Source organism: Alosa sapidissima, chromosome 15, assembly GCF_018492685.1.
Source record: "Alosa sapidissima isolate fAloSap1 chromosome 15, fAloSap1.pri, whole genome shotgun sequence".
Lineage (NCBI taxonomy): Eukaryota > Metazoa > Chordata > Actinopteri > Clupeiformes > Clupeidae > Alosa > Alosa sapidissima.
Genome location: NC_055971.1, coordinates 692,973 through 719,299, shown reverse-complemented (window position 1 = coordinate 719,299; position 26,327 = coordinate 692,973). Strand labels below are relative to the sequence as shown.

Here is a 26,327-nt window from a genome sequence, read left to right as displayed (position 1 = left end):
CACTTCAGCCGCGGCCCACTGGTCGGGGCTCGAACCGGCAACCCTCCGGTTACAAGTCCAGAGTGCTAACCAGTGGGCCACGGCTGCCCCAAACGGCTGCCACGGCTGCTAGGGCTGCTAGTTTGCCAGTGTAGAACTGTGGCCGTGCCCCTCCACCCGCAGGGGACAACGGTACTTCAGCTAACCCGGAACTTGTGGTTGACCATCTTCAAGCTTGCTGCGCCCACGTCACCTGATGCTGTCACCCTGTCTTCTACTGCTGCTTGTTTTATGTTTGCACCGTGTTTGTCCTCGTCTTGAGTGTTTGTGAGCAAATGCAACGCCCTCCCTGTGCAGGTCGTGACATTAAAGCTGACCAGGTGGTTGCGCCCATGCAGCCTGACCTCCAGGAGCTGTTGGGCCAAAGCGGGTGGCAAGCTGATTCCCAGGTGGTGGTTTCCCTTCACTGTCCTTTGTAATTGCTGTGCATCAAGTGTGTGTTGTGCTCACCTGTGGTGTGTTGTGCCTGGATCCTACCCCTTGTCCTAATGCCCTGTTCCTGGTCCTGTATGCAGTAATAGTAGGCCTATAGGGCCTTGTGCAATATTTGTGTGCAACCTGCTTGTATGTGTGTGTATCCTGTATATGATTAGTCTCTTGTGGTTGCATTCCTGTTTGTATTGTCTCTGTGCAGTCCATAATGGACCGGTTGTCATGTGTCAATAAAATGTTCTTTTTATAGAACCATGTCTCCAGTCTCAGTGTTATGAACCTGTGTGCCCAAAGGGGTCTCAACTGACCAAAAGGTTTCTAAATTAATTCCTGGGAGGGCCTAACCCAGAAAAATGAATCAGAAATCAGAAAATGAATAACTGGTGAATGACGAGAAGTTCAATAAAAATATTGTTTAATGCTTATTTCTCCTATTACTCCATTTGTGTGGATGGAGGCGGAACACGTCTCCTCGTTGCCAGGGGCGGAGTGGGGCACTAAAATCCACCGGGAAAATCCTGTAGTTTTCCTCGAAATTGATCGCTTGTAGGGTCATACCATTAGACGAGGGGCCGCTCATTTATCCCCCTACATTTCTGTAAATAGATTTGACCTGCAATCGGTTCATTGGATAAACCAGAAACACATTCCCCAGGAGGCTTTGCTCCATCCTAGCCTAGGCCTGCATTAATTTAAGAACTAACAAACAAATGAAATTGTCATTTTTTTTATTTGTGACCATGAAAGTTCTGTAATGCCTGAATAAGACAAAAATGAATTAAGATTAAAAAAAATTAAGGCTAGCCAACACAAAAATCAGCATGGGAGAGATGAGTGTGCAGGGTAACCATGAACGACATATAGACAGTGAGTGAGTGGTTTAAAAATGGGTTGGACTTCTTAAAGTTCTTAAAGTGTAGATCTCAGAGATTTTCGCGGAAAATTCTTAATGCATTTCTCATGTACGACTCACGGCCGCGTGAAAAGCTCTATAGGCCCTCTATGGGCCGGCCCGCACCTTGGCCGGCCGACCGGGATAACTCCTGACCGTCCCGATTGCCACTCCGCCCCTGCTCGTTGCCCGATCCGCCGCCAGTTGAAACACCTAATTGCGTGCTTGGTGACCCCCACGTCCTGGCTGACCGTGTCACCATGTTTTTCCTCACTGCACCTGTAATCAAACAGACATATGTTTATGTTTTATAGTACGTAGCATCCAAAGCTAAGTATGCTTACACAATACAATATATGAGATAGGTATTAAGGAGATTAAATTTAAATAGAAACATGACTTACAAAGTTCCTCTGTTCGCTGCACGTTGAGGGCTGGTGCAGGGGGTGGAGGGAGTTAAGGAGGGACTGCCGTTCCTGGCCCATAGTGAGGTGGGCAATGTGTAAGAGGGGGGGAAATTTTATTAAATGGTGGTCATCTGTTAACCATGACTGGTAAACACATGGGGCCTTTCTATTCACTAATATTTCAGAGATCAGTCCCTACCTTGACTAACTCTCCGCATGTTAAATGCGGGTGCAGGGAGTTGAGGTCATAAGGAAGAGAAATGGTTGTGATCTGTTAACCATGGTAGGGCCAAACAATGGCAAAGAAAAAAAATCTCTGGTCATGCTGGACATGAATTTGTATGTTGCAACATTTTGGTATGCACTACCTATTTCAACCCCATGAATGGATTGGCAAAATCAATGTGTTTCAATACAATCTGATACAACAATCTGATGTTGGACTTTTATTTTGACAAGTTGTCGTCATTCTGTCTTCCACATTCATGAAATGTTTGGTATGAATGTTGAGCCATGTCTCATGAAACAGTCATGAATGCTTTATGTGCAGTTTATGGCAGCTGCTATGAATGTGTTATGAACTCACCCGTCAAGTAAAGTGTCAATATTGTTTTATTTCTATTAGGCTGTTGATTAATTTGACATTATTGTTTATTATTGATATTCTCCTTAATGTAGTCTTACCATGTTACTGATATTCTCCTTAATGTAGTCTTACCATGTTATGCGAATCAAAATACTTTTATATATCTTCATAATACCGCTGTGCCTTGCCTGTAGGCTAATCAACATTTTGATGTGCCTGTGAGTGAATGTGAATTGCGATTTTGAACAGCACTGCAAAATGACTTATTTAGGCTAAAGGTGAATTGAATCTTTGTGAATCTCGAACGGGATCAGCCCATAATGATTTCACAAAACAAGAAGATGAACACGAGACAGTAAAATTACAAAATTACTTCCGGGGGAGGTAGCGAAAATGACGCAATGTCGCCGTTTTTCACGTGCTCCTCCCATTCTCGACGGGGCGCCATAGCCGCCATTTTAAGTCATCGAGTTTCAATTACAGCGCATAGGACGGAGAACTGGAACCAATTCAACTAATTTCTCTTCTAAAGTATTAGTAGGGAACTGACTGTTATCTGAAGCTCTTCCTTAAATCATTCATCATCTAGAGCAAAGTCAAGTTACGCATGATCAAGTAGAATCCTGCCTCGATTTTAGCCTTTAATGTAACTTAGGTGTAACGTTAGAGGAAATGGCTGTGGAAAGCATGACTGTCCATCCAAACTCCCCAACAACAACCAACCACGAACACAACAGCCTCACTGACGAAAGGTCGAGTAATTCTACAATCATATTTCTATCCAACAATTACTTTCCCACGTGCTTTTTAGAAATAAAAAGCCTGGGTTTTGTTTTCATTTTTTTTTCTTACAAAAGGGATTAAAGTCGCCTTTTCTGGGGAACAAGTACAGAGGTAACGAACGCCATCTTGAAACGTTGCACAGCACGGAAAGACAAACATGAGCTCAGAATATTTTCAGATTATTACCATCAACTATCATAGTTTATGGGACGTTGAAATGAGGTAATTTGTGAAAGGGGTGACCATTTAAACGTATCTGATCCACACTGAGTAACTTTATGCCTCTACTTGAGAACTTCAAATGGCCTAACGTTAGATGTTAACTAATTGCCATATCGATATATAAGTTAACGTTAGGATCCATCTTGCTACAGGCTAGCAGACACCATTAAAGTTAGCCATGACCAGTCAACGTTAGCTAAGTGATCAACTTAGCCAAGTTAACTGCGAACCACCATCTCATTAATACACGGAACATCGCACGCAACTGTAACTATATAAACCTTAATCTTCACCAAGTCAGCTTGAATAAAAAGTGCTGTACGCTCTTCCTGGTAACTGGTGAGCATGGATGAGAATTGCGGTGTTAACGTTGCTCTTTAGTAACGTTAACGGGTAGAGCTACACTTGCTATGTCCAATCTTGGCAGTGAAACAAAAGGCAAACACCTCATTACCGTTATATGTGTGCTAGTTTCAGTTTAGCTTCTATCAATGGGGTGTTTTAAATGATAATAAACTTTAGTTTGATTTCCCCCCTTCACCATTTCTAAGCCGAATCTTGACTAATGTAACAACAAAATGGCGTTAACATTGTGACAAGTTAATGTAATACATAATTTCATAGCTGTATCAAGAAGGTTGGCGTTGGTTAATTGCCGTGGCACTTTCCACGCATAAACGTAGAGTTAGGTAGCCTAGCCTCAGCCCTTATCAACGAAGGAAGAATATCGTTAAAGATAATATTCTGAGAATGCAAGTAATCTACCACGTGAGGCGGCTAATTGTTGCTACGAAATCAACTTTTGGGGGATTTTAACTTTTTTGCCCTCAAGACCCCCCTGTCTCCATGTAAATTTCCCCCAACCCTTCAATTTTATGACTTCATCTCAGAAGTCCAATGCTGTTAGTCAAGCTCCATTAGACCCCATTAAAACATTTAAAGAACTGCTTAACCATTTCAGCAATTCTTAAGAATCAGCCATTTCCATTTGTTCCATTCCCTTACGTTATAGTCTAAATGCTATTGTTGTATTTATTTAAACAAACCTATTCATGAGCTCTCTTTACAATGTGTATTTTAGTTGATAAATTAGGCTCATTGTCTGAAATAATTTCATATAATCTCATGGCCCTGCTTGCTGCTCCCTGAGGACCCCCCCTTCCTCCTCCCATCTCCTCCTCCTCTTCCTCCTGTTGAGAACAATTGCTTTATGTAATATTTGGTGGCTTAAGTAACAGCTCAAATTTGCGTAATTCACATGCTGTGACTTGCTGTCCATAAAGTGGTAAAGTGCTTACCAGGTAGGCCTAACAAACCAGGGTCATGAGTCACATGCTGTCCTACAGTGACAAGAATTAGCGTACCTGTGGAATTAGGTCTACCTGGTTTTCTTCATTAATTTGGTTAAATAATGTGATCTGAACGTAAGTCATAATTAGGTAAACACAATGGGACATATAAACACGAGAATGGAATTTTTCTGTTAATGAATGCTAGCTGTTTTGTCCATGAGACTGTTGAGATTCATTGTATTTCAGCACTAGGATGATGCTTTCATGGTGCCCTTTTTACAGCATACAATGTTGTGGGTTCTTTCAAAGCAATTCAATCTATATTTCATCAGTCGTCAAACCATTTTCCCAGTAGCATTTGTGGAATGTCTGTTCTAGCCTCGTTGACACCAGACCCTTCTCAAGAGAGTGGGTCTGGAAAAGGTTAATTGACTTACGACTTCCAGTAGGGGCGTAACTAGCAGTGAAATTAAACTTAAAATGGTGCATTAAACTCTTACCAAATAGTTTCAAAAGTGTAGTAATCTTGTAAACTAAAGTTTTTAATGCAATTGTTTACTCAATTCTAAAGAAATATCCGTGCCATATCCGTGCCGGATTAGCGATTATATTTGCGTGCCTGTGTTTTAGGGACATTGGAAATTGGCTTCAATGGTCTCTTGGCCAAACGGACCTGCCGAACAAATCCCAAATTTGCCGAAAGTTCGTATGGGTATTCCCAGGCTTGCAAACTTCCTGTGCATAGCTATGTTTTTAAAGACACACTGTCTGTTCCATGTTTTATGTTCACTTACTTTGTTGAACTGTGGGCTAATGAATATTTACACTCTTTTAAGATTACTTTGTAGCCTTTTCCAACAAATGTAAGCCTATATCATTTTTTGTTGTTCTAAGCATTATGAGATTTCACTTCAGAATATATGTCTCACAAATAGAAAACTCAAAATGTTGTGAGTGTTAGTTAAGTTAAAACTTTGAATGCCGCGCTGTTTTCGGAAGCTTTGGCCTAGAGTGCCAGCAATCTAGATCATTGTTGACAATTTTTGTAGAGCCACAGCATATTCTATGTTATAGCAATGGACACTATGGCTCGTTTGAAAGGTAAGACTTTAAGCTCTCAGTGGGCACAAACCGTGAATCTGTGATCGGTGGCGGGGTCTATTTGAGGGAGCCGTGAGCGCGCACTTATCCACTTATATTGGGTGGTGGTGGTGGCTCACTTTGAAAATTCAATTTAAAAGAAACCATTTTGATTTGAGGTTCAAACTGTAGCAAGTCCTCAATTGTTTGAGTCTCCTCCACCAAAACTTTAGTGGTCTCCTTGAGGTCAGTTGACATGGTCACCGTTAGACTAGAGGGGAGAAGGGATGGGAAAAGGTCTGGGCACAGTTCTTCCAGAACTTCGTACCAAGTTAAAGCGGTGTCGAGATGTTTTAATGCATCCCAGAAAGATGTTTGACTTGTTAGTTTTTAGAACATTTATTTTATCTAATGACATATCTAACATCATGAATTGCATCCACATATCCGTATGCACTATGCCCAACTGTTTTTCACTAGCCTAAAACCGAGTGATTGAATGCTAATTACTTCATTCTTCTTAAAGTAACAGGCACTTAACGTCTCCATTAGCTAGCATGCTCACTTGATCTGATAGGGCCCTATGAAATCCATTTTTATTATTTTCCAAATTCCGTTTTATTTTTTCTCAAATTATTTGGGTTTAATTTTAGTTGTTTCGAGTTTTTTTTTTACTTGTCTTCACTTATAAAAACTCAATGACAGACACAATTCAGCTTTTTAAATATTCAGCAAAGCCAATCATTTGAAATTCTCCAACATTGAGCCAAATATTTAACAAATCTCTGTGCAAAAACAACAGGTTGTAACTCAAAATACTTAATACTAAATACTCAATACTTAAAAGTAGCCTACTTTGTTGTAGATTCTTTTTTTTTTTTAAATATGTGTTGCTTTCTAGAGCATTTAGCCTACCATCGTTAGCACACATCTCCACTGAAGGATGGCTACATGATGGTAAGGCGTTTGATGTTGCGCTCTCTCATTGGTGATAATCTATTGCAGCACTTTTTAAATGGTGGGTCTGCGCATCTGCTGGTCCTTACCGCCTGTGACTACGTTTCTCTTCGTCATACAGTCTGGCACAATGTAATAATAATCTGTCTCCGTAATGGGCAGATACTTATTTTGAGGTTTAAAATCATGGAGTTCCCTTAACCAATCAGCAACGTTTGGTAATGACGTATGCTGTGTGCTGGAGTTCAGGCTCTTACGCTTACCACTTCCGCTTCCAGTTCAGGCTCTTACGCTTCCCACTTCTGCTCTCAGTAGTAAACAGACCGCTGGCTAGTTTGTAGGCTACCTGACCGCCAGGGCAGTGTCTTCGTAGTGGATATATCTCTGTTGAGCCAGCCACAGACCGAGAGTTGTATACCAAAAGCGTCACGTCACCGAGATTATATCAGCTCTTGTCACACGCCAGTTTTCCTCTTATCTCTTCTCGCCGCTTATCAGACGATTGTTGTTCTACGCAGCCCGGTGACTTCGTCGGAGCTACGGAGCTTACTTCGTCCTCCACAGGCTGTTCAGACTACACTCTCGGATAAGTTGGATTGTACTGACGACCTACGTGTTATTTAACCTGGAGCTTGCTCGGTTAAAGTAACAGTTGTTGCGGCATAAAACAACGCAGCCTCACCTTGAGCCACGCTCGGTGACTGGCTAACGTTACTGTCCACAAGCACGGTAGTCTCGCCTTGAGCCCAGCTCGGCCACAGGCTAGCTTCAGTCTGTCAAACACAAACACGGAGCGGTTTACCTTGAGCCCAGCTCGGTAACCGCTAGTCCCAGTCAAGCACAATCACAGCAGCCTTGGCTTGAGCCCCGCTCGGTAACCGCCTAGCTCACGTCAAGACACACCGCCTCGCCTTGAGCCCCGCTCGGTAGGCTAGCTAGTAGCTAACATTACATTCCTTAAGTAGGCCTAACATTGCCGCATTGATTTTGTAAAGGTAATTTGAGAGTAGGGGGAGAATAACGAGCAACAAACGTTTATTTGAAAACATGATAAGTACTGATGCATTTAGTACACTTGTGCGTTTAGGTTTAGTTATCACCATCTGATAAATCAAACTTTTCCCAAAGCCAGTTGGAAGGAGAGTTATACGACGTCCTTTGACAAGACAAGCCTCTTGTTCCTGCTTTAATTGCGTGATGCCCTTGAGAGTTGAGACAACTTTGCGGATAGCTTCTAGCGTCTCTTCCTTCATCGCCATTGTTGCTATGCTGTTGAACTACAAGCTTTGCTGGACTACAAGCAACTCGGCAGGCAAGTTCCGGGTCATCACTGAACTGTTCGCTGAATGGCTTGGCTACACGCGAGCCGTATAATGTGGGTTGGGCCAGACTACGTGCGAGACCTAAATCAAATTTAGGGCGGAAGTACATACAGTGGGGGTTCCTTCATGAATCACGCACCCCATTTTCTCAGCAGAAATGGCACAAACTGCAGTTGACACAAACAACCACAAGATGTCACTTGGGTGCCACTACTATTTTTGATGCGACTGACTTACTGCTTCCATGACGCAGCGGGGGCACGGGAACTTAAATTGATCACGGTAGTTTAAGCTTACACTTGACAAAACATTCTAATATGAAAATGTAGATGCAATTGTTGTAAAATGGTGCAGCTCCTTTAAGAAAGCGCCGTGTGCAGGGATGGAGAGAGAGAAAGCGAGAGGGGATAGGCCTATGTGTGTTAGAACTTAGCGTGTGGAAAAAGTACGTGCTGTTGAGACTGGAGCGAGTCATATTCAAAATAATGCAAAAAAAAGCAATTATCCTCATTCATTGCAACCAAAGCATGCCTGCTTGCCGACGTTTAAACGAAAAATATATCAAAGCACCTTTTGCGTTTGAATGTAGCACGAAGCTGGACAAATGATTTAGCTAATTGATTATATAACCTGTACACCAGCAATTGTTGAACATTTACCTGTACAAGTACATTGACAGTAGCCCAGCCTAACAGCATGTTGTAGGCCTACTGTAGAAATTTCACTTAAATTGCAACCGCAACATGCCTGCTTGCCAACGTTCAAACGACAACGAAAAAGATAATAAAACAACAAGAGGGTTGAGTCTGAATGACACTGAGTTTTTAGACACTGAGTTTTTGTAGTTAATAAATATTTTCGTATAAAAAAATGGTCATTCTTCAATCTCCTTCACTGACGCCTATGGAAAAGGCTTAACGTCCCAAAACAACGATCAATGATCATCAAATTTCTCTCTCACATTGCTCCTCATAACCATCTATAAAAAAGTGTTTTTTCTTTTCTTTTTGAGCACATCCGAATCCCAGGACATAACGCACTGGACCTTATAATAGGCTCCAGATATAATTCCAAAGGGGGCAGATAGGGGCCACTGCACTTAAAACTTAAAAAGATGAAGCTTTCCGAAATTTTAAATTGCGATCAGTGACTGGCATCGGGTGAACGAAGCTTTTCGAAGTTGAACAGGCTATTAAAAACTATTTGCGCACCTCCATGTCACAGGAGAGACTGGGCTCTCCCTTCTATGAAAAAGACGTTAGGCTACCTGCAAACTGGCCTATGATTTCATTGCTGAGTTTGCGGCAAAGCAAGAAAATGTTTTTTTTCCTGAGTCAGGATATGGCGAGTCAGTGTCATTTATTTGTCCAATGTTAGCCTATAGATACAGACCAGTACATCTTATCAATAGTTTGAATGTCGTGTGTGTTTCTGCTCATTGACAAATACCGTTCAGCACAATGATTCATGCCCAATTAATTCCCCCTGTTAAAGTGTTCGCCTTTGTTACACTATTTGGTTTCGTGATGTAGCCTATGATAAACACCATATGGCCAAATATGTGACTCAGCTAATGTTATAGGCTATACAATTGAATTTCCCCTCTTAAAGACAAGCTGGTGTAGCTTATTAGACTAGGCTATTATTAAAATACACAGACGGTAGCCTTGGCTATGTGTAAAGTAAGCTATCGCATGATTTCATGCACGTAAGTGAAAAGGGCCTTGCAAGTTCACACAGGGCCTCGCATCCCCTTGCGACGGCCCTGTAGCTCCTCCTAAGACAGCGAGGAAAAAGTTAAAATACGCGATAAACCCGGGAAAAGTTGACAGGTTTGTTTCGGTCCCGGTGATTATTTGTGAAATTGTGCAAACGACAGCCTTTTCAAGGCATTTCAAGGAAGGAGTCGTAGCATGCAAGCTCCCAAATCGACCCAGTAGCCTAAGGCATCAATAAATTGTTGGGACTGGGGAGGGTCATGCGTTTTTTCTCAATCACTTTGGAGGGTCATAGAAAAAATTCTTGCTGGCGAGGGAGGGTCACGTATTTTTTGACACGCTCCCAAAACTCCTCCGGTAGCCCCTTAATTAAATAAATAACGAACAGTCCCTAATTGATTAATAGCCTAGGCCTACACCAGCAATTGTTGAACATTGACCTGTACAGGACATTGACAGTAGCCCAGCCTAACAAGCAAATGTTGCAAAATACATCAAAAGACGCAATTAATCAGAAATAAATAATGTAATCTGCATCGCTTTATTTAACAAACTGCAAGCAACAAGTCGCAATGTCCAGTCGATTGCGCAATTTGGTCTTATAGTTGCAGTCATTGCCGAAAACCCGGCCTCGCATAGATACGTGGTGGGAAACGTTTTCAGCGCTTTTACGGCTATCTCGGGATATTCTGCTTTGGTTTTGATCCAAAAACCCGCCAGAGAGGTTTCCTTCTACACACTCTTAAGACCACCGTCATTTGCAATTTCGATCAACTGCTCTTCCTCCTGCGCTGACAAGTTACTATTCGGGATATTGACAAATGGGTTGCGGACCCACTCATTGGTTTGCCGTGGATCTTTGGAGGATGGGAAGTAACGCTCAAACTCATTTGAAAGCGCAACAAGGTGATCGCGCACCAGCTGCGAGAGAAAGGGCCCTGCCTCAGTCTCTCCCAAAACCCCCACTACTGTTTGGAACATATCAAATACACCCCGGTCCACTCGTCGTCCCCACAAATCAAGCTTGCTTTAAATGCAACGACTTTATCTGCCAGTTTAAAGACAGTCGTCATCCTCCCCTGGAGTGAAAGGTTGAGGTCATTAAGCAACCCGCATATGTCACACAGGTAGCCTAAGCGAGTTTTGACACCCAGTCCTCATCACTAAAATGTGCAGCTAACGGTGACTTTTTTTCTGTAAGAAATCTCTGCAGCGGCTCTCGCAACTCAAACACTCTGGCCAGTGACCTGCTAAAGATGCTTGTTTTTTGTTGCTCATTCTAGCAGTTTAGCTAACTTCGTGTGACCCTACCGTTCGCCAAGAACTGATCAAGTGAAGTGAGCTGACCTGAGGCTGCGCAGCGCTGAAGGAAATATGTAAAAGTGTTGAAGGCGGGACAGACAGACGTAAGAAAATAGACCTTGCAAAATGCAAACATGCGTGCAATCAAACAACTGCATATAGACCTATGCCATGTAAAAACGCAACATTATTGCGAATTAAATTTAGTTTAGTTCGCATGCATTTTTTTAAAACTCATGTCGTAGGCGGCCCGGTTAAGAATGTCCTGCGGCCCGGTGGTTGGGGACCGCTGATATACAGTAAGCCTTTTATTGTTAGTATGAGTATTTTGGGTAACCAAAAATGTCTAGGTGGAGTCTCCATAAGACATTGAGCAAAACGCGTGGACATACCTTTACAAATAACTGTGTAAAATACTCATCGAATACTACACTTTTACACACAGCTTCATAATACCTGGTGCCAGGGCTCAGTTGAAATATGAATGAGGCGTTTCAACCAGGCAAAAACAAAATGTTTCCTTGATCTGATCATGTACACTAAAATGTCACTTAATTATACATTTTTTGTTTGTTTTGTTACATTTTTAAGGCTGTTTATAGAAACGGATGACAAAAAATTCAGTGTCTGTGTCATTCAGCGAAACTGATTATTTTAAGAAAATATATGGAAGGAATTTTTAGTGATATAGGTTTAGCTCAACTCTACTGAAAGATTCAAAGACCATGAAAAAAATGCACATAAAATAAGTTTTAACAGCATAATATTTTTTTGTTCTAAAAGGAATTTATGTACCTTTCTTATAAACCAATTATGATTCTTCATGCATATTTAAGAGGAAATAAGTCTACTGATTCATTCTCCTAGCAGTTTTATCGCAGTATAACAGTTGTACTGTATGACACTTCTCTGTTGCATTGAATGACACTGTCCTGTAAAACATCCTTTTTTCTTTCCCGATGGCCACTTTTCTGCACCTCACACACAAATGAAATTCTACAGTCCCTGTCATTTGCCTGCATGGAATTAATCTCATCTCTATTGTTCTCAAACAAACCTGCCAGTAATTTTAAAACCTGATTATGTCTCCAGGTGTACCAACCTTGGGTCAGGTTTTACAACCAGAAAGAATATGCTTTAAAGAGCCATGACCTATGATTATCAAATAATATTTTGCCTGAAATGCATATTGCTAATCTGAAACAGGTTGATGTTTTAACACCAATGTAATGATAAGCTGATATTGTGTTGTACAGACGTGAGGAGGGTGAGCTGGAGGAGGGTGAACTAGAGGATGATGGGGCAGAGCCAGACTCTCCTCAGAGAGAAGGGTCTGAAGCATTGGGAAAACCTCACCACAACAAGGACCATCAGGCCAGTGGTTCAGATGATGATAAAACTCATCGCCGCAAAAGGAAGAGAAGGAAAGAAAAGGAGCGTGATAAGGAGAAAAGAAGGGCAAAAAAAAGGCGGAAGTCATCTAAGCACAAAGTAAGAGTTTAGTTTGTTTACCATTTCATCATTAATCACATTGGATTTTTCAATTCCACATAAAATGTCCTCTTGATTCGATTACGGGATTTTCCAATGCAATTACGTTGTGTTTGTGCATTATAGCGACATGCTTCCTCTAGTGATGACCGTTCTGACTACAGCGATGATTCTGACTACAGCACTAACGAGAAGAGAAAATATCGAGACTATAGCCCGCAGTACACTGCCTCTGTAAGTACTGGGTAAAACTGAGATTTATATTCATAATGATACTCAAGGTTTTCCAGAGAAATGCACGTGCAACATACTTAAAATAAATAAATAATATCTGTTGGAGGGATGTCATTTTCATATCTCAAATCTCATTTCAAATGTTTTGCTGAGAATATAATGGCTATGACTGTCTTACTTATTAAGTTTCATACATATAACACATTTAGTCAATTTAAGTTAATGTATTATTAAATTGTTAATATAATGTTAATGTATTATATGTTTCATACATTTCAGTAGCCTGACGCATCATACTCAGATTCTAGTCAGAAGATGAGTCTGATATTGCTCCATTGGGATGTAATTATGGGGTGTGTTTCAACCGATACAGGGGGGGAATGCCTCTGCACTCTAAGACTAAAAAGAGAGATCATATTATACCCATTCTTAAATCTTTACATTGGCTCCCAGTTAATTTCAGAATTGATTTCAAGGTTCTACTCCTATCATATACACGGGTTTCCCGTTTACTAACAAAACTAGATGCGCGTGCAGCCGTGGGGCAGAAGACGCTTGATGGCCGTCCACAACGTTATAAACTTAACCTAAATAGTCGGCTGCTGTAAGCTACAATCGGATTTTTTTGTATACCCCTGTTGTCTCAATAATAATATCTCATTAGATATGTCAAAGTTTGCCGTTCATTTGCATTATTAATATAACATCGTATTTTGTCATTTTTGGCGGAGACATGCATTCCGTTAGGGATATTGAACATATTTAACATTCTCTAACCATCGTGATTTCGAATTGGTGCAGTTTTCAGCACAAAAACTCATTTTATTCTTTTGCTCTTTTGCATTGCTCTATGCTGTTCTATGGTGCTTTCTGCCTCTCGGTTGCGCACGCATGTTTTCGTGACGTTGCATAGAAATCCATGTATAAGTCACTGAATGGACTTGGCACCAAATATTTTTCTGAAATGCTTCCTCAATATACACATGGTAGAGAGCTTAGATCTACTGGAGCTTGTCAATTAATAGTCGCCAGGGTTATAACCAAGCAAGGAGAAATGGCATTTAGCTATGATGCCACACAGCGCTGGAATCAGCTTCCAATAGATATTAGATTTTCCACTAGAGTGTTTTTTTTTGTTGTTGTTTATTATTGTTTTTATTATCATTATTTTACCTCCTATTCATTCAGTCTTATTTCCCCCTGGATCTATTTTATAATTGTATTGTATTAATTACTATTATTATTACTGTTAATCTTTTCTTTTTGTTTCTTTTAAGCACATTGAGTGACATTTTGTATGATAATGTGCTATATAAATAAACTTCAACTTGAATTTGAACTCAATTGGATAGACCTTAACCAATCAGAGCAACGAAATAGCTTACCGTGAGCTGGAGGTAAAACACACAAACCATCCTTCTTCTCCACAAATGCCTTAACATTGTGTTCTGGTCTTTTGTAAAAGTATCTCCTACAACACCCGATAGCGAAATCTAAGACAACTAAATACGTAGCAGGGTAGGCTATTAGGAAAAACGGAAATTTCCCCTCCTTCGTTTTTAAAAATAATTGAACACCGATGCTAACATGTTATAAACAGCTGGGGACTGGTGTCGCAAACCCTTCGAGCAAACAGGTGGCCAATCAGAGATTAAACAAACGAGAGAACATGTCACAATTGCATGTAATGAAAGTGAAACCTTTTTCTATATGGAGTCTTAGAAGCCTTCTATTTCCTTCTAGCCACAACGTTTTTGTTGCAGACAAAATCAACCTAAGCGTGCTCAGATGACGTGATGGACGAGGCACTGTTGCTCACCTGTCCATCACCGTAAAGCCCAATTTGATTGGTCCTAACAGTTCTGCTTCGAGCATAGCTGCTCCACAACGGAGCAATGCCAGACCGAACTTCCCGACCTCAAATGTTGTGGGCGGGGCTAAGTTCGGCTGGCACCCAGGCTAACATATTTAATGTATATTTATTCTGTTAGCAGATAGTTTGATTTAATTTATTTAAGCTCGAGGAATCATTGAAAGCTAAGCCCTCATTTACAATGATGTTGAGTAGTAGGAGTACAAGAATGAAAACAGGAGATGAACAGGGAAAAATAACAATAACAACAAGTGATGCAATTCCAAGGAATTACTAGTGCTTACAAAGTGGTTGATACAGTGTTGCTTGGGTAATTGAGGTAGTTGCTTGGTAGTTATTGCAGGGCTTAACATTTTTCAAAATGGGGGGAATTCCCCCCTTAGGTTATTATTCATATAGAGGGGTTGATTCTGATACCAAGTCAAAAATTGCGATTTCGATACTTTCTTAAAAATGTACTTGATTTGGGGGCCCCCACCACCTTGACGTCATCAGTAATATTGAATATAAGAGTGGGATCATTCACAACAGTGGCCATCCTAGATTCTGCTTTACTCTCTCAACACACACTGAAAATGATGGCTTATGTGATATGTTTCTATTTCATATCTTTTTAAATTCATATAGAGTGTATTTAGTTAATAATGTATAGTATTTTACTAGTAAGTTCTAGTAGCTAAACATATTTAGTAATTTGAATGCTTCATATTGATTTTTAAACTATTACACTTAGGCATATCTTTAATGTGGTGTGTAGGTCTAATTGAGTGCACATTGGTGATGTGTAGGTGTAATTGAGTGTCTGTCACTTTAAGAAATACGTGAGTAATTAGCCTTCATCCTGACGGTTTTAGGCTAGTGAATAAAAGTTGCGCATAGAGCGTAAGGATATGTGGATGCAATTCATTATGTCTTCTATGTCATTGGATAAAATAAATGTTCAAAAAACTAACAAGTCGAAGACAATCTTTCTGGGATCAATTGTTTTGCAATGTTCACTAATGATTTTAGTGAGCATTACTGGCAGACGTGATCTGAGCTAGCAGGATAGTTACCAATGAGCTCTCTCCAGATGTAAAAGTTTGCCATGGTTGCGTAGCCTATTTGCGTAAGCGCAAAGTGGTTCTCTCTCTCTCTCTCTCTCTCTCTCTCTGTGTGTGTGTGCGTGTGTCTGCGTCTTCATGAGGCTATGTTCAATTCAACTCGGTAGTTGATCCGTCCGGTCAATAGCACCGCATTCACGCCACTTCATGATTAGATTAACGTCTTTAGACAGGCTGTAAAAGTGTATGCGGGAATTTCCGCATTATGATAGCTAGAGTTGCGGGACTTGAACAAATTATGCGCAATACCCGCAATCAAATATAGGCCCTGTATTGTATGTAAGAAAAAAAAAACTGACTATGACCATCAAACCAACCAGGAAGTAAACTGAAATGACTATGGGATGTTTGTATGCAAGTCATTTCATAGTTGGTTAAAATGAAATGACAATACTTTAATAATCATTTTGCTTAGGTTATGCTGAAAAAAAGGATATAATATAGTCAGTATTGCACTTTCCTGAGACCTCTATAAAGTCATTAAAACATAGTAATGCAAAAATGGCTGGAGTTCTAAGGGTTAATGTATCTCTTTAATTTATAGTTGCATCTTAATTGTTTTCAGTCTCATGGAGGTTATGCATCTGCCCCTCCTTCTGGCCACGGGGTTCCTATGCCTAAAAAGGGCAGTTACATAAAGATGGAGAAGCAGGGCTATGGAGACTACGATGAATATGAAGAAGAAAACTATGAGGGTGAAGAGGATGAAGAAATGGTCGAGGATGAATACGATGACTTTACCAAGGAGCTCAACCAGTATCGCAAAGCTAAAGAGGGGAACAGCACAGTCTGCACAGGAGGTGTGGGCAACCGTGGAGGCAGAGGTAAGGACTCACACGCACACACTTTTGAAGTATTTATTAAGTTATTCATAGGGACATTTAAATTATGAATGTAAACATGATCAACCTTTTGATTATTGATTAATTTGACAATTTGTCAATAAACATAATTAAATCATATATAATTAAAGGAGAAATCTTATGATAACAGTACATTTTCGTTGCGGACCAAAACAATGTTAATTGGAGTGTTTTTTAAGTAAGACTGGAATAGAGCCAAATGATTAATTGCATTTGCAATAATATTACGATGTGATCAAACAAGATTTACAGGGTCACTATGTACGCAATATGTGTCTACTTGCACTTGCCAACTAGGGTTGTGCCGATGGACGATATAATCATTGACAGACATCACGATGGGAAGCAACCATTGTGATGCCAACGCCCTTACATGCCAGGCACTAATTCCTGCTGTAACATAGGCTAAAACATAAAAAACCTTTCCCTGGAAATTAAATTGAGCCTACTTTAAAGACTGTTGGCCAAACAGTTATCACTTATTAGCCTACCGTTTTGTAAAATAAAAGACTTATCAGTCTATTGTCTTATTCAAATAATTCCTGATTGTGGCGTGAATGTGTAATTGTCTTTTTGTATATGTCTTCCAGTAGGCCTATAGCCTACATTGAACATTGATGTAAGATACAGTGGGCATCGCTTTCAAATGACCACTTCAGTCGCGCATTACGAGGCGTGAAGCTGCGTGAAGCTTTAGTACCACTTTCAGCCACTTTGCGTCGCTCTGCCACTGTACATCGCTCTGCCTGCCGCCCCTTCTGAAAAAGCAGGAGACTTGCCGAGAGTAATCCCAGCCTACGAATTCAATAACAAAATAAATCATGCATAATTAAACATTACCTCGATTTAGGCTACTTGGGTATGTCTTAAGGCTTGACTACACGGGGGTAACGAAAATCGAAATCGAAATTTGCTGTCACATATCAGTGTTGGGGGTAACGCAGCTACGCAAATCAAAACAGTGGTGTGATAATTGAGCCAGTAGAGAAATAACTGTTCAGAATTAATCTGTAGCCTTGGGTAGGCTTCTGCAGAAAACAATGTTGTTGCCGATTTAATACTATCTGGCGACGTTTTTAACAGGCTACGCAATAGAGGCTTAGACAACTATGACCCACGTTTTGGTTTCGTAAATTAATTTGCCCTACTTCTTGACTGCAATGTAGTCAATTGACTGCTTGACATGTCATTTTTTTTTCTTCTGTACAATAAACAAATACATCTGCTTTATGCCGCAGAATTACATTCATATTTGGCTGACTTCTGCAGACGCGCAAAAAAAATACTGCCAGGCCATCCTTAAACATATTTTCGTTTGCCGTAACCCGACCGACCCTGTCAATTTAGAACCGACCCAAATATTTATTTTTTCCCCCTTTTAGTCTGACCGACTTGCCGGTTGTAAACTTACGTCAAGACCGACCGATTTTTTTTTACTCTAAACAACCAATACAAATAAAATACTATTTATTTTAGTAGGCCTAAGTATTGTGAATATAAATTGCCTACATACAAACGTAGGCTCTCTTAAATAAAACCCTGTGGCGTCATCTCTACACCATTGGTTTACGCATGTCACACTATGGCCTATACGCTTCGTTTCATTCACACAAACATCTCACGACTAAAGACTCAACGCTTATTACATTATTTGGCACGAAGCTCTGGAAGAACTGTGCCCAGAGTACACAACTGTTTCACCAGCACATTTAAATGACTTGACTAAAACCGTGCATAACTGGAGGTACACCTGTTATCTGAGCAGTCTGTATGTCCTCATTTTGCGAATGCGAGGACGATATGAGTCTGTTGCATAGATGTCCGAGTCACGCATAATGTTTGAAAACCACTGGCTCGTAATCACAATAATTTAACACACGACAGTTGGATACTTAATCATGTTCCCATGCCTACATTTTGGTGAGTAGCATAGAGATTGTTAAAACAATAAAGTATGGCTCTCCGTTTGGGACATCGAAAACTTATATTTTTAATAGGGTAGACTACCGTCGGAAATGCTGACTTGCAAAGGCCTCGGGATAACACGTTATCTCCACTATCATCAGTCAATGCCTCCTTGATCAAAGTGGGGAATGAAAGAAAAAGTTTGAGAACCACTGGCTTAATAAGTTACCTGCAGTCCAGAACACAGAATATTGCAACAGAAAGTTGCCTCCCTGACTACTATTTGTTCCAACAGCATTCAAACAAAGCCTTTATAAAATTGAAAAAAATATATTCCATAAAAAGTAAAATAAAATACCGTTACTGTAGTAACTGTATCCCAAGCTTCAACCCCCCACGTCTGTGACAGGCAGACGTGACACCGCTAAATTCTCAGCTTGTTTATACCCCACACTGAACGCGTAAGACCGCTAGGCCCATCACTGTGGGGTGCAGTAGCCTAGCCTACTCTCTGGGATTTAAATCAAGCAATATAACCATACAAATGTTTAAAAATGAGTAATTTTGGCTTTGTCTGAACGGGCCATTGTAGGCTACGTAAAAAATAAACAAGTAGGCATAGTCCCTATCCAATGATATCGGCAAATGTTTGTTTTCCAAAGTAAGAATTTCACTTCACCATGCACCTTCGACAATGAATAGCTCATTACTCTTATGTTACTGTTGAACGTAGGCCTAACTGGTATCATTACAAACATTATTCGGTGTCCTAAACACTGGCATTTTATGGCATTGTGTCATGTAAGGTCGTTGCAAAATCTAGAGAAATGTGTGAGGTGGTCAGCGGGGGACAATTGAGACACACATTGGATCCACAGCTGTGGTATTGGGGGGCAGGAGGATTACTGTTAGTGCAGGCTTTATATAAAATTCTTCAACAGAAGGCCCGTCTCGACTGCAGGCTTGCCCAAAATAAAGGCCTGTGGTTTGCGCAGCCTACAGTAAGTAGGTTAAATAACTTTCTTAAATAACAATGATCATCAGTAGCCTAATATTCGACCATTATTTTGTGTAAATGGGCTATGCATTGGGTTAGACACCAGGGGCCATATTCACAAAGCCTTTTATCTTAACACTAGGAGTAGGCTACTCCTAAATAGCAATAAAAGATTTTAGCTATAGGAGTTTCTCTTATTAAGTTATTCACAAAGCCTTTCAGACCTAGGCTAGGCTTAGTAAGGTAAAATGACAACTCCTGAACAGATTCTGGAGCTGAGCGCTCTAGAATCTTTGACTAACAGTCTAAGAGTGAGTGAGTCTTCGTTGCTATGGATGACGTTATTACTCATGCACGAGCTTGACTGAAGTGACCATCTTGATTGGCTGATGATTGTAACGCGGGAATGATTCCAAACACCTCCCTTACGATGAGTGGCAGGTGACAGGTCTGAGAATGCGTGCGCTACACAAGGACAGAATAACTGAATAACTGAATAAAAAGGCCTAGCCTAAATGAATCAAGAGTAAGGCAAAACAAATAGCCTAGTAACCTAATGAAACATACGGATTGATGTATGTTTGTAGCATTATTAAATTAATCTGTTACTATGCCTATGCCTACATTTGCAAAAGAGAACATTTTAATTTGATTCACAATAATGTTACATTTAATTTACATGTTGACAATGAGTAGCCTAGTTTTGGTTGTTGTTGGTGGCGTTATTGCATGTTAGTTATGCCTACAATGCAAAATTGCTTCCTCACGATTGGAAGCTCCTGTAGCCGCATAGGATTTCAAAACAGGCGAAATGCCACAAAACCGGTTTGTGAATAGGTCTGTGAGTCCTCTTGACTTCTTTTAAGCTGTCACAGCTGGTGGGAAGGTGTGATTTGTTGGGGGCAGGGCCGGATTAACTGGGCACAAATGTCTGATGGCCCCCTCTGCCCCCCAGTCAACGTGAATCGGGTGGTCAGTTAATAGGCTATGCCGAAATAGTTTTCAACATTTTGAATATTAGTGTCGGGTGAATTAGGAAATGTTCTCAAAGTAGCCTTATGGCTGAAAGCTGCTTGGGATCCCCCCTGTCAAGCAATATAACCATACAAACGCGCGCACTCATTGTTTCAAAAGGAGTAAATTCGGCTTTGTCAGAACTGAGCTGTGGACGACACGGCACGGCATGCCCAATTGAAAATACATTAACGCAACACATCACAGACCCCGCTTCTCTCACGGCAGTCACTGACAGTAGCCTAGAATAAATGCATGGGGAAAAAAACTTCCCCATGACAGACATCGTAAAACACTGAAAGTTAATATTTTGTCACTATAACATACATCTGTCCTTTGTCAAATGTGTTATGTAACAATGTAACAAATAATACATTTGCTTATTTCACAGAAAAATATAAATAGCCAGTTAGGGTCTACAGTGCAGAGTTGGTAAGTTATGGTAGGCCAACTTGGAGTGAACATACAAACAGGGGAAATTCTTTCTCTAGTAGCTGAGTAGCCTCAGGTGCGCACATAGACATAAGGCCGAACATGCAAGCGCCAATGAATCGTGCTCTCACGACAATCACGCCGTTAAACTTAAATAGGTTAACATCACTCTAAGTTCGCCTTCAAGCAAGGAAAACGATGATTTGAAGACATCTGTTTCGTTGGAAGGGCAAGGGGTAGCAACAGGGCAACACAGAGACGGGCCCGATGGCAGGGCTGTTATGAGAGTATTAAAATATGGGATATTCTACGGGAAAACATTAAAACGGCAAGACAGCGGGGGAAAGTTAAAATATGTGAGAAACACGGAAAAAGTTGGCATGCATTGTTTCGGTCCCCGTGCACAGGGATTATTTGTCATATTATTAATCACATATGATTATTTGTGTAATTGTGCAAACAGGCGCAACACATTTCAAAAGGAAGGACTGGTAGCATGCAAGCTCACGGGAAATATTGATTTAAGAACGTTATCACAGTGTGTGGCTGTGGCGCAAAGCAGCGCGGGCGGAAGACAGCGACAATTGGCAGGGGAGGGTCATGTCTTTTTTAACAATTCTGTCGGAGGGTCATTGAACAATTTCTAGCAGGCAAGGGAGGGTCATGCAACTTTTGACTGAAGCACTCAAAATTCCTCCGGTGGCCCCGTCAATAAATAACGAACAGTCCCTAGATTGCTGCTGGGCTATATGTCTTGGTTCATGTCTGTTAACAACTCATTGCCGTCAAACACGTAGCCTATCTCGCGGTTGCATCCATTACAAACAAACATGCAATGTGAACGTCTGGGATTGGGAAGAGCACTAAATGCTCTACTGAATAAGCACAAAGGCAAACCTTTAAATAAAAAACACTCTTTAATAATCAAAAAAATAAACCGCTAATGAAGTAAACTTGTGACCATCAAAAATCGTTTATCGCCTGTAACTCCGTGATAACAGGACGTAACAGGAAGGCATTTGGCTGAGCAACGGAGGTCAATATGCTCTATATTTTGTCCAAATGATGTCTGTCTATCATCGTTGCACTCGGAGAAAACCAGAATGTTTAATTTGTCCTGCGTTTTTTCTACGGCTGCAAGCGGGATTCACTCGCAGTTAACCAAATATTTCTTTATTAGGGCAGGGCAGGCATATTTCTGGCTATTAAATTATTTCTAAACCAGTCTGCTAAAGTCTGTAGTGAAGTCTGTGTAGGGTTTTCCAGGCTCCATTTCTTTTTACGAGACACCCTGCTCACTTGAGCCATCTACCGGTTGTTTGGGTTGTTGCAGCGTCTCACTGGGAAAATACAAATTAAAGTCGCGTGATACCGCGTGATCCCACGCACGGACCGCGAGTGAAGCTGGCCAAGTCGAAGCACTGCCCACCGTATGTAGCCTCTAATATTTTTGCAAGGCTACAGCACTGAAGCGCCAAATGTGTCCTTCTCCTCCGTGTTAAAATGAACCATTTCTTTCATTAGTTATAGGATCAGAAAGTAGCCTATCCGTCTTAAGGCTTGTATTTCATGCATTTAGATAGATAGATAGATAGATAGATAGATAGATAGATTACTTTATTCATCCCCAAAGGTAAATGATGGTGCTACAGCAGCAATTAATAATATAAACATATATCACACATATACATACATACATACATACATACATACAAGTTAAAAAATAAATACAATTGGATATGGTCTCCGTTGAAGAGGTTGCAAACTGTGCATTATCTCTCAGCATAAGATTTTCTTCTCACGACACAAAGGACAGTTGTTATAAAATAGTTGGCAGTGGGCAGGAATGATTTCCTATAACGGTCCTTGTTACAGCTAAATTGAAGCAACCGCCTGCTGAAAACACTCTGTTGTCTGACCAGTAGTTCGTTCAGTGGATGTGAGATGTTGTCCATAATGTTAAGGAGCTTTTGCAACATCCTTCTCTCAACAACCAAATCTAGGGGTTCAAGTGTACTTCCAAGCACAGAGCCAGCTCTTTTAAACAGCCTCAGTGTTGCACTTCCAGTCCAATTTGTAGGGTCATTCCACGTCAATTCAACCAGGGCCCACACACTTAGGTCTCAAAAAATTCCAGGTGTACCTATGTTTGAGCTGCATTCTGTGTATGAAAGGTGCTATACAAATAAAGCTTATTATTATTATTATTATTATTATTATTATTATAATGTCAAAAACACTGACCGTACATACTCTGTGATTAATTAATCCAAATGAATCAAATGCATCCATTTTTGCTATGAACATCTTAAAAACAAGTTTGGCAGATGAGCGAATCAATGAAGAGCCAAACCAACATTATAGACTAAAGTTCAACATCTCTCTCTTTTATTATAATTTTCTCTTTGGCTCAGGCATCAGTGTAGTGCCTGGTGTCAGATTTTTAGCATGATAAATGCAAATGACTGAAGTTACCAGTCACTGTCTATGACATGTGCAGCGTAGGCTACCCTAACGCCAAAGTAACATTTGGAATACCCCCTATGATTTTTCCTTTTTTGGCCATTCAAACATGTTGTAGATTTTAATTAACATAATTACTAGGTTGTTGCCTTTTCTATCCAGTAGATGGCAGTCCAGGATAGGAAATAGAGAAGTTCAAAACAGTACAGTAGGAAAATGAGAGAACAAGCCTACAAGTGCAAACGGAAATGTAGTTTGTGAAGTTATTGGAATGGAAATAAATGTAACCACCTTCAACATACTTTTGAAGACATTTTGTTTCAAGCTGCAACACATGTAGTCAATTTATTAAGGGAGTTTGTCTGTTAGTTAAGGTAGGCTCAGCAAAACGTTAGCTAAGTTACCTTTGACAAGGCTGGTAGCTAGCATTTCAGACGTGAGAACTGCTACGGTAAACAACAGAAATTCCTTACTGCAGATTCAGAAATAGTAGATTGATGCTCCTGTCAACAGTACTGGTCTGGGTGTTCTTTTTAAAACGTAGGCTAAATGTTTCATTCAAAGCAGTGCTTTCTGGTCTGCCTGCTTCAGTCACAATAGCCAGACTGCACTGGGTCAAATGTCACTATGAAATGTGATTAATGAGCGAAGACAGCTGAAATCAGTCACAGCTGTGTAACTAAGTCTGTGCATATTAATGTAAACAATCTAACTGTTGTGAAAACGTCCTCGAAACTGTGCGAAGTTCTGCAAACTCGTCTTTGTTCTCCTACTATGCAACTTGCTGCTGCGTTTCTTTAGCTGTTATGCCTGCATTTGCCGCGGCTTTTTAAATGGCTCTGCTGCTTCTGCATAGATACACCTACCCTCAAAGATTCGCTCTGATTGGATTTCTTCCCAACTTGTCCGACAAAAAGAGTAGTTTTGATTGGATCTCTTCTCCATTTGTCCCTCCCTAACATTTTCGTCTCGTTTATATTTGTTGACTTAAGTGTCAGTTATATTTTGTCATAGTCTTCGTCATCATATCTGACTTTTTATTTAGTTTTCATCTGTGAAAAAGGTTTGTTGACGAATATTTTTCGTCTTTGTCAATGAAATGAACACTGGTCCGCTGTAGCATTGCTGGTAAACAGGGCAGCGGACTGCATTCAGCGGCAGTGTGATTGATGCTGTAAGCCATTGGTTCCCAAAGGAGATTTTATTTGAGTCGCCAGCATAGCCTAGTGACAATTTATGTTGTGTAATAGGCCTAGCTTATACCTTATATAGCTTAGGAAAGCTAACAGCTTTCTATTAGGATCTAGTTTGTTAACAGTCACGGTTTTGTCATAACTCCCTCTATGCATTTTTGCATTTAGAATAGCTCTGAAACTGGGGGGGGGGGGCGAACACGTCGCAGAGGGGATGCCAGAGCGTGGATATCTCACTCGCAAAATGAAATAATATAATATTTCTGTCGGGGCCTACCATGGATCTCACAGTTACAAAATGCAAGGGGACATGAATCAGCCTATATTTGCATGAACAATAATGGACAACAACTCTTCAACTTGGCCTGTTAAAATCTAAACAGTATAATTTGAAATTGTAAACAAATGTGCTGTCAACAACTAAGCAGACATCCATAGACCAGGACATAAGGCTATTACATTTGCGTCATAGGCTGCAGGTAGCCTACCGGTAGTTTCAGGGGGAGCCGCTAGGGTTGCACTATGCCCCCCCCCCAAAAAAAAAAATTAACGTTGGGTCGCGATAGTCTGTCACTTTTAAAAAGTGGGTCCCCAGAAAAAAAAGTTTGGGAAACACTGCTGTAAGCTACAGAACAATACTAAAGATCACCTCGTTGAAGTCATACAGTAGACTAGGCTAAATGAGAGCTTACTCTTTTTATCAAGCTGGGGCCAGAGATGATGGCCTTTGGCGAACAGTTTAGGCCTACTCAAAATGAGTAAAACCAAATTTGGCGAAATCTCACACTTTTTTCCCTTTCCACTTTGCACAGTAGTTTCATTAATTCCAATCGGAGGAAAGAAAGACACATGCCGTTTTCTTGTTTAATTAATTTGGTAGTTTTATTATCTGCTAGTAGGGCTGGGCGATATGGACCAAAACTGATATCCCGATATTTTGGGGCTGATTGGCGATATACGCTATCGATACGATATTGATATTTCAAACAGAAAGAGCGAAGTGCTTCATATATTCACTCAACACAACATATGACAACACAGCCAGTTTTAATTATATTAATTTCAGACTGCTCTAACAGAGCTGTGCAAAAAAGTGTAAACAATAACATAGGCCTACAATAGGCATAGGCTACAGTTGCTCTGATAAAGCTGTGCAAATAACAAAAGACCAAAAGTTGACCCTGACTGACAACGCAGGCCTACATTGTACTGCACAATGCAATAGGCTATTTTGGGCACAACAATATTGAAAAAACCTGCAGTTTTGTCACACAATGCAGTTTTTTTTACCTGTAAGGGTTTGATAGGGCCTAGATGACAAGCAAATATGATGGCCTAGACATGTTGCTATCAACAACAAAAATAGTTTTAAACAATTAGTCTACTTAAACAATGTAACTGAGTCACTCATCAAGAGTGTGATAGACGCTACCGTCGTTTTGTATGCGTTCATTTTTGCATGTTCCGGTTCGTAAGAAAAATCCCTATGCACGATTGAATTGGGGTTTCAGGAATCATAAAAAATGATGCCCTAACTGCTCGCGAGTCGCGTGCATATCCTCTTAATAAAATCAGCGTTTAGGTTGTCTCCCTGAGGACTTTAGATCTGCGACTGTCGCTAAACGCAAGTGTATTTAAATTAGCTAGGCTATGTACCAAAAATGACATTTTACCGTGAGTCGAAGAGCTGTAGTTGCTAAACAGTGTTGTAACTTAAATCTGCGTGT

The 26,327-nt window shown here is 40.5% G+C and overlaps 1 protein-coding gene and 1 long non-coding RNA gene across 2 annotated transcripts in view; one reads left to right on the top strand and one right to left on the bottom strand.

Annotated features, from left to right (window-relative positions):
• Positions 1-1,279: 1,279 nt before the first annotated feature.
• On the bottom strand, positions 1,280-2,016 carry LOC121684133. Its single transcript, XR_006023046.1, has 3 exons — positions 1,970-2,016; positions 1,768-1,839; positions 1,280-1,642 (listed from the first exon to the last, which is right to left on the bottom strand). It is a non-coding gene; the product is annotated as an uncharacterized LOC121684133 (long non-coding RNA).
• Positions 2,017-2,783: 767 nt separating this feature from the next.
• zc3h4 (zinc finger CCCH-type containing 4) overlaps positions 2,784-26,327 on the top strand; it is an 86,106-nt gene continuing 62,562 nt past the window's right edge. Inside the window, exons 1-4 of the mRNA XM_042063076.1 lie at positions 2,784-3,108; positions 12,289-12,523; positions 12,650-12,757; positions 16,299-16,557. Of these exons, the coding sequence (XP_041919010.1) occupies positions 3,029-3,108; positions 12,289-12,523; positions 12,650-12,757; positions 16,299-16,557 (682 nt within the window). The 5' untranslated portion in view covers positions 2,784-3,028. The remainder of the gene's footprint in view (positions 3,109-12,288; positions 12,524-12,649; positions 12,758-16,298; positions 16,558-26,327) is intronic.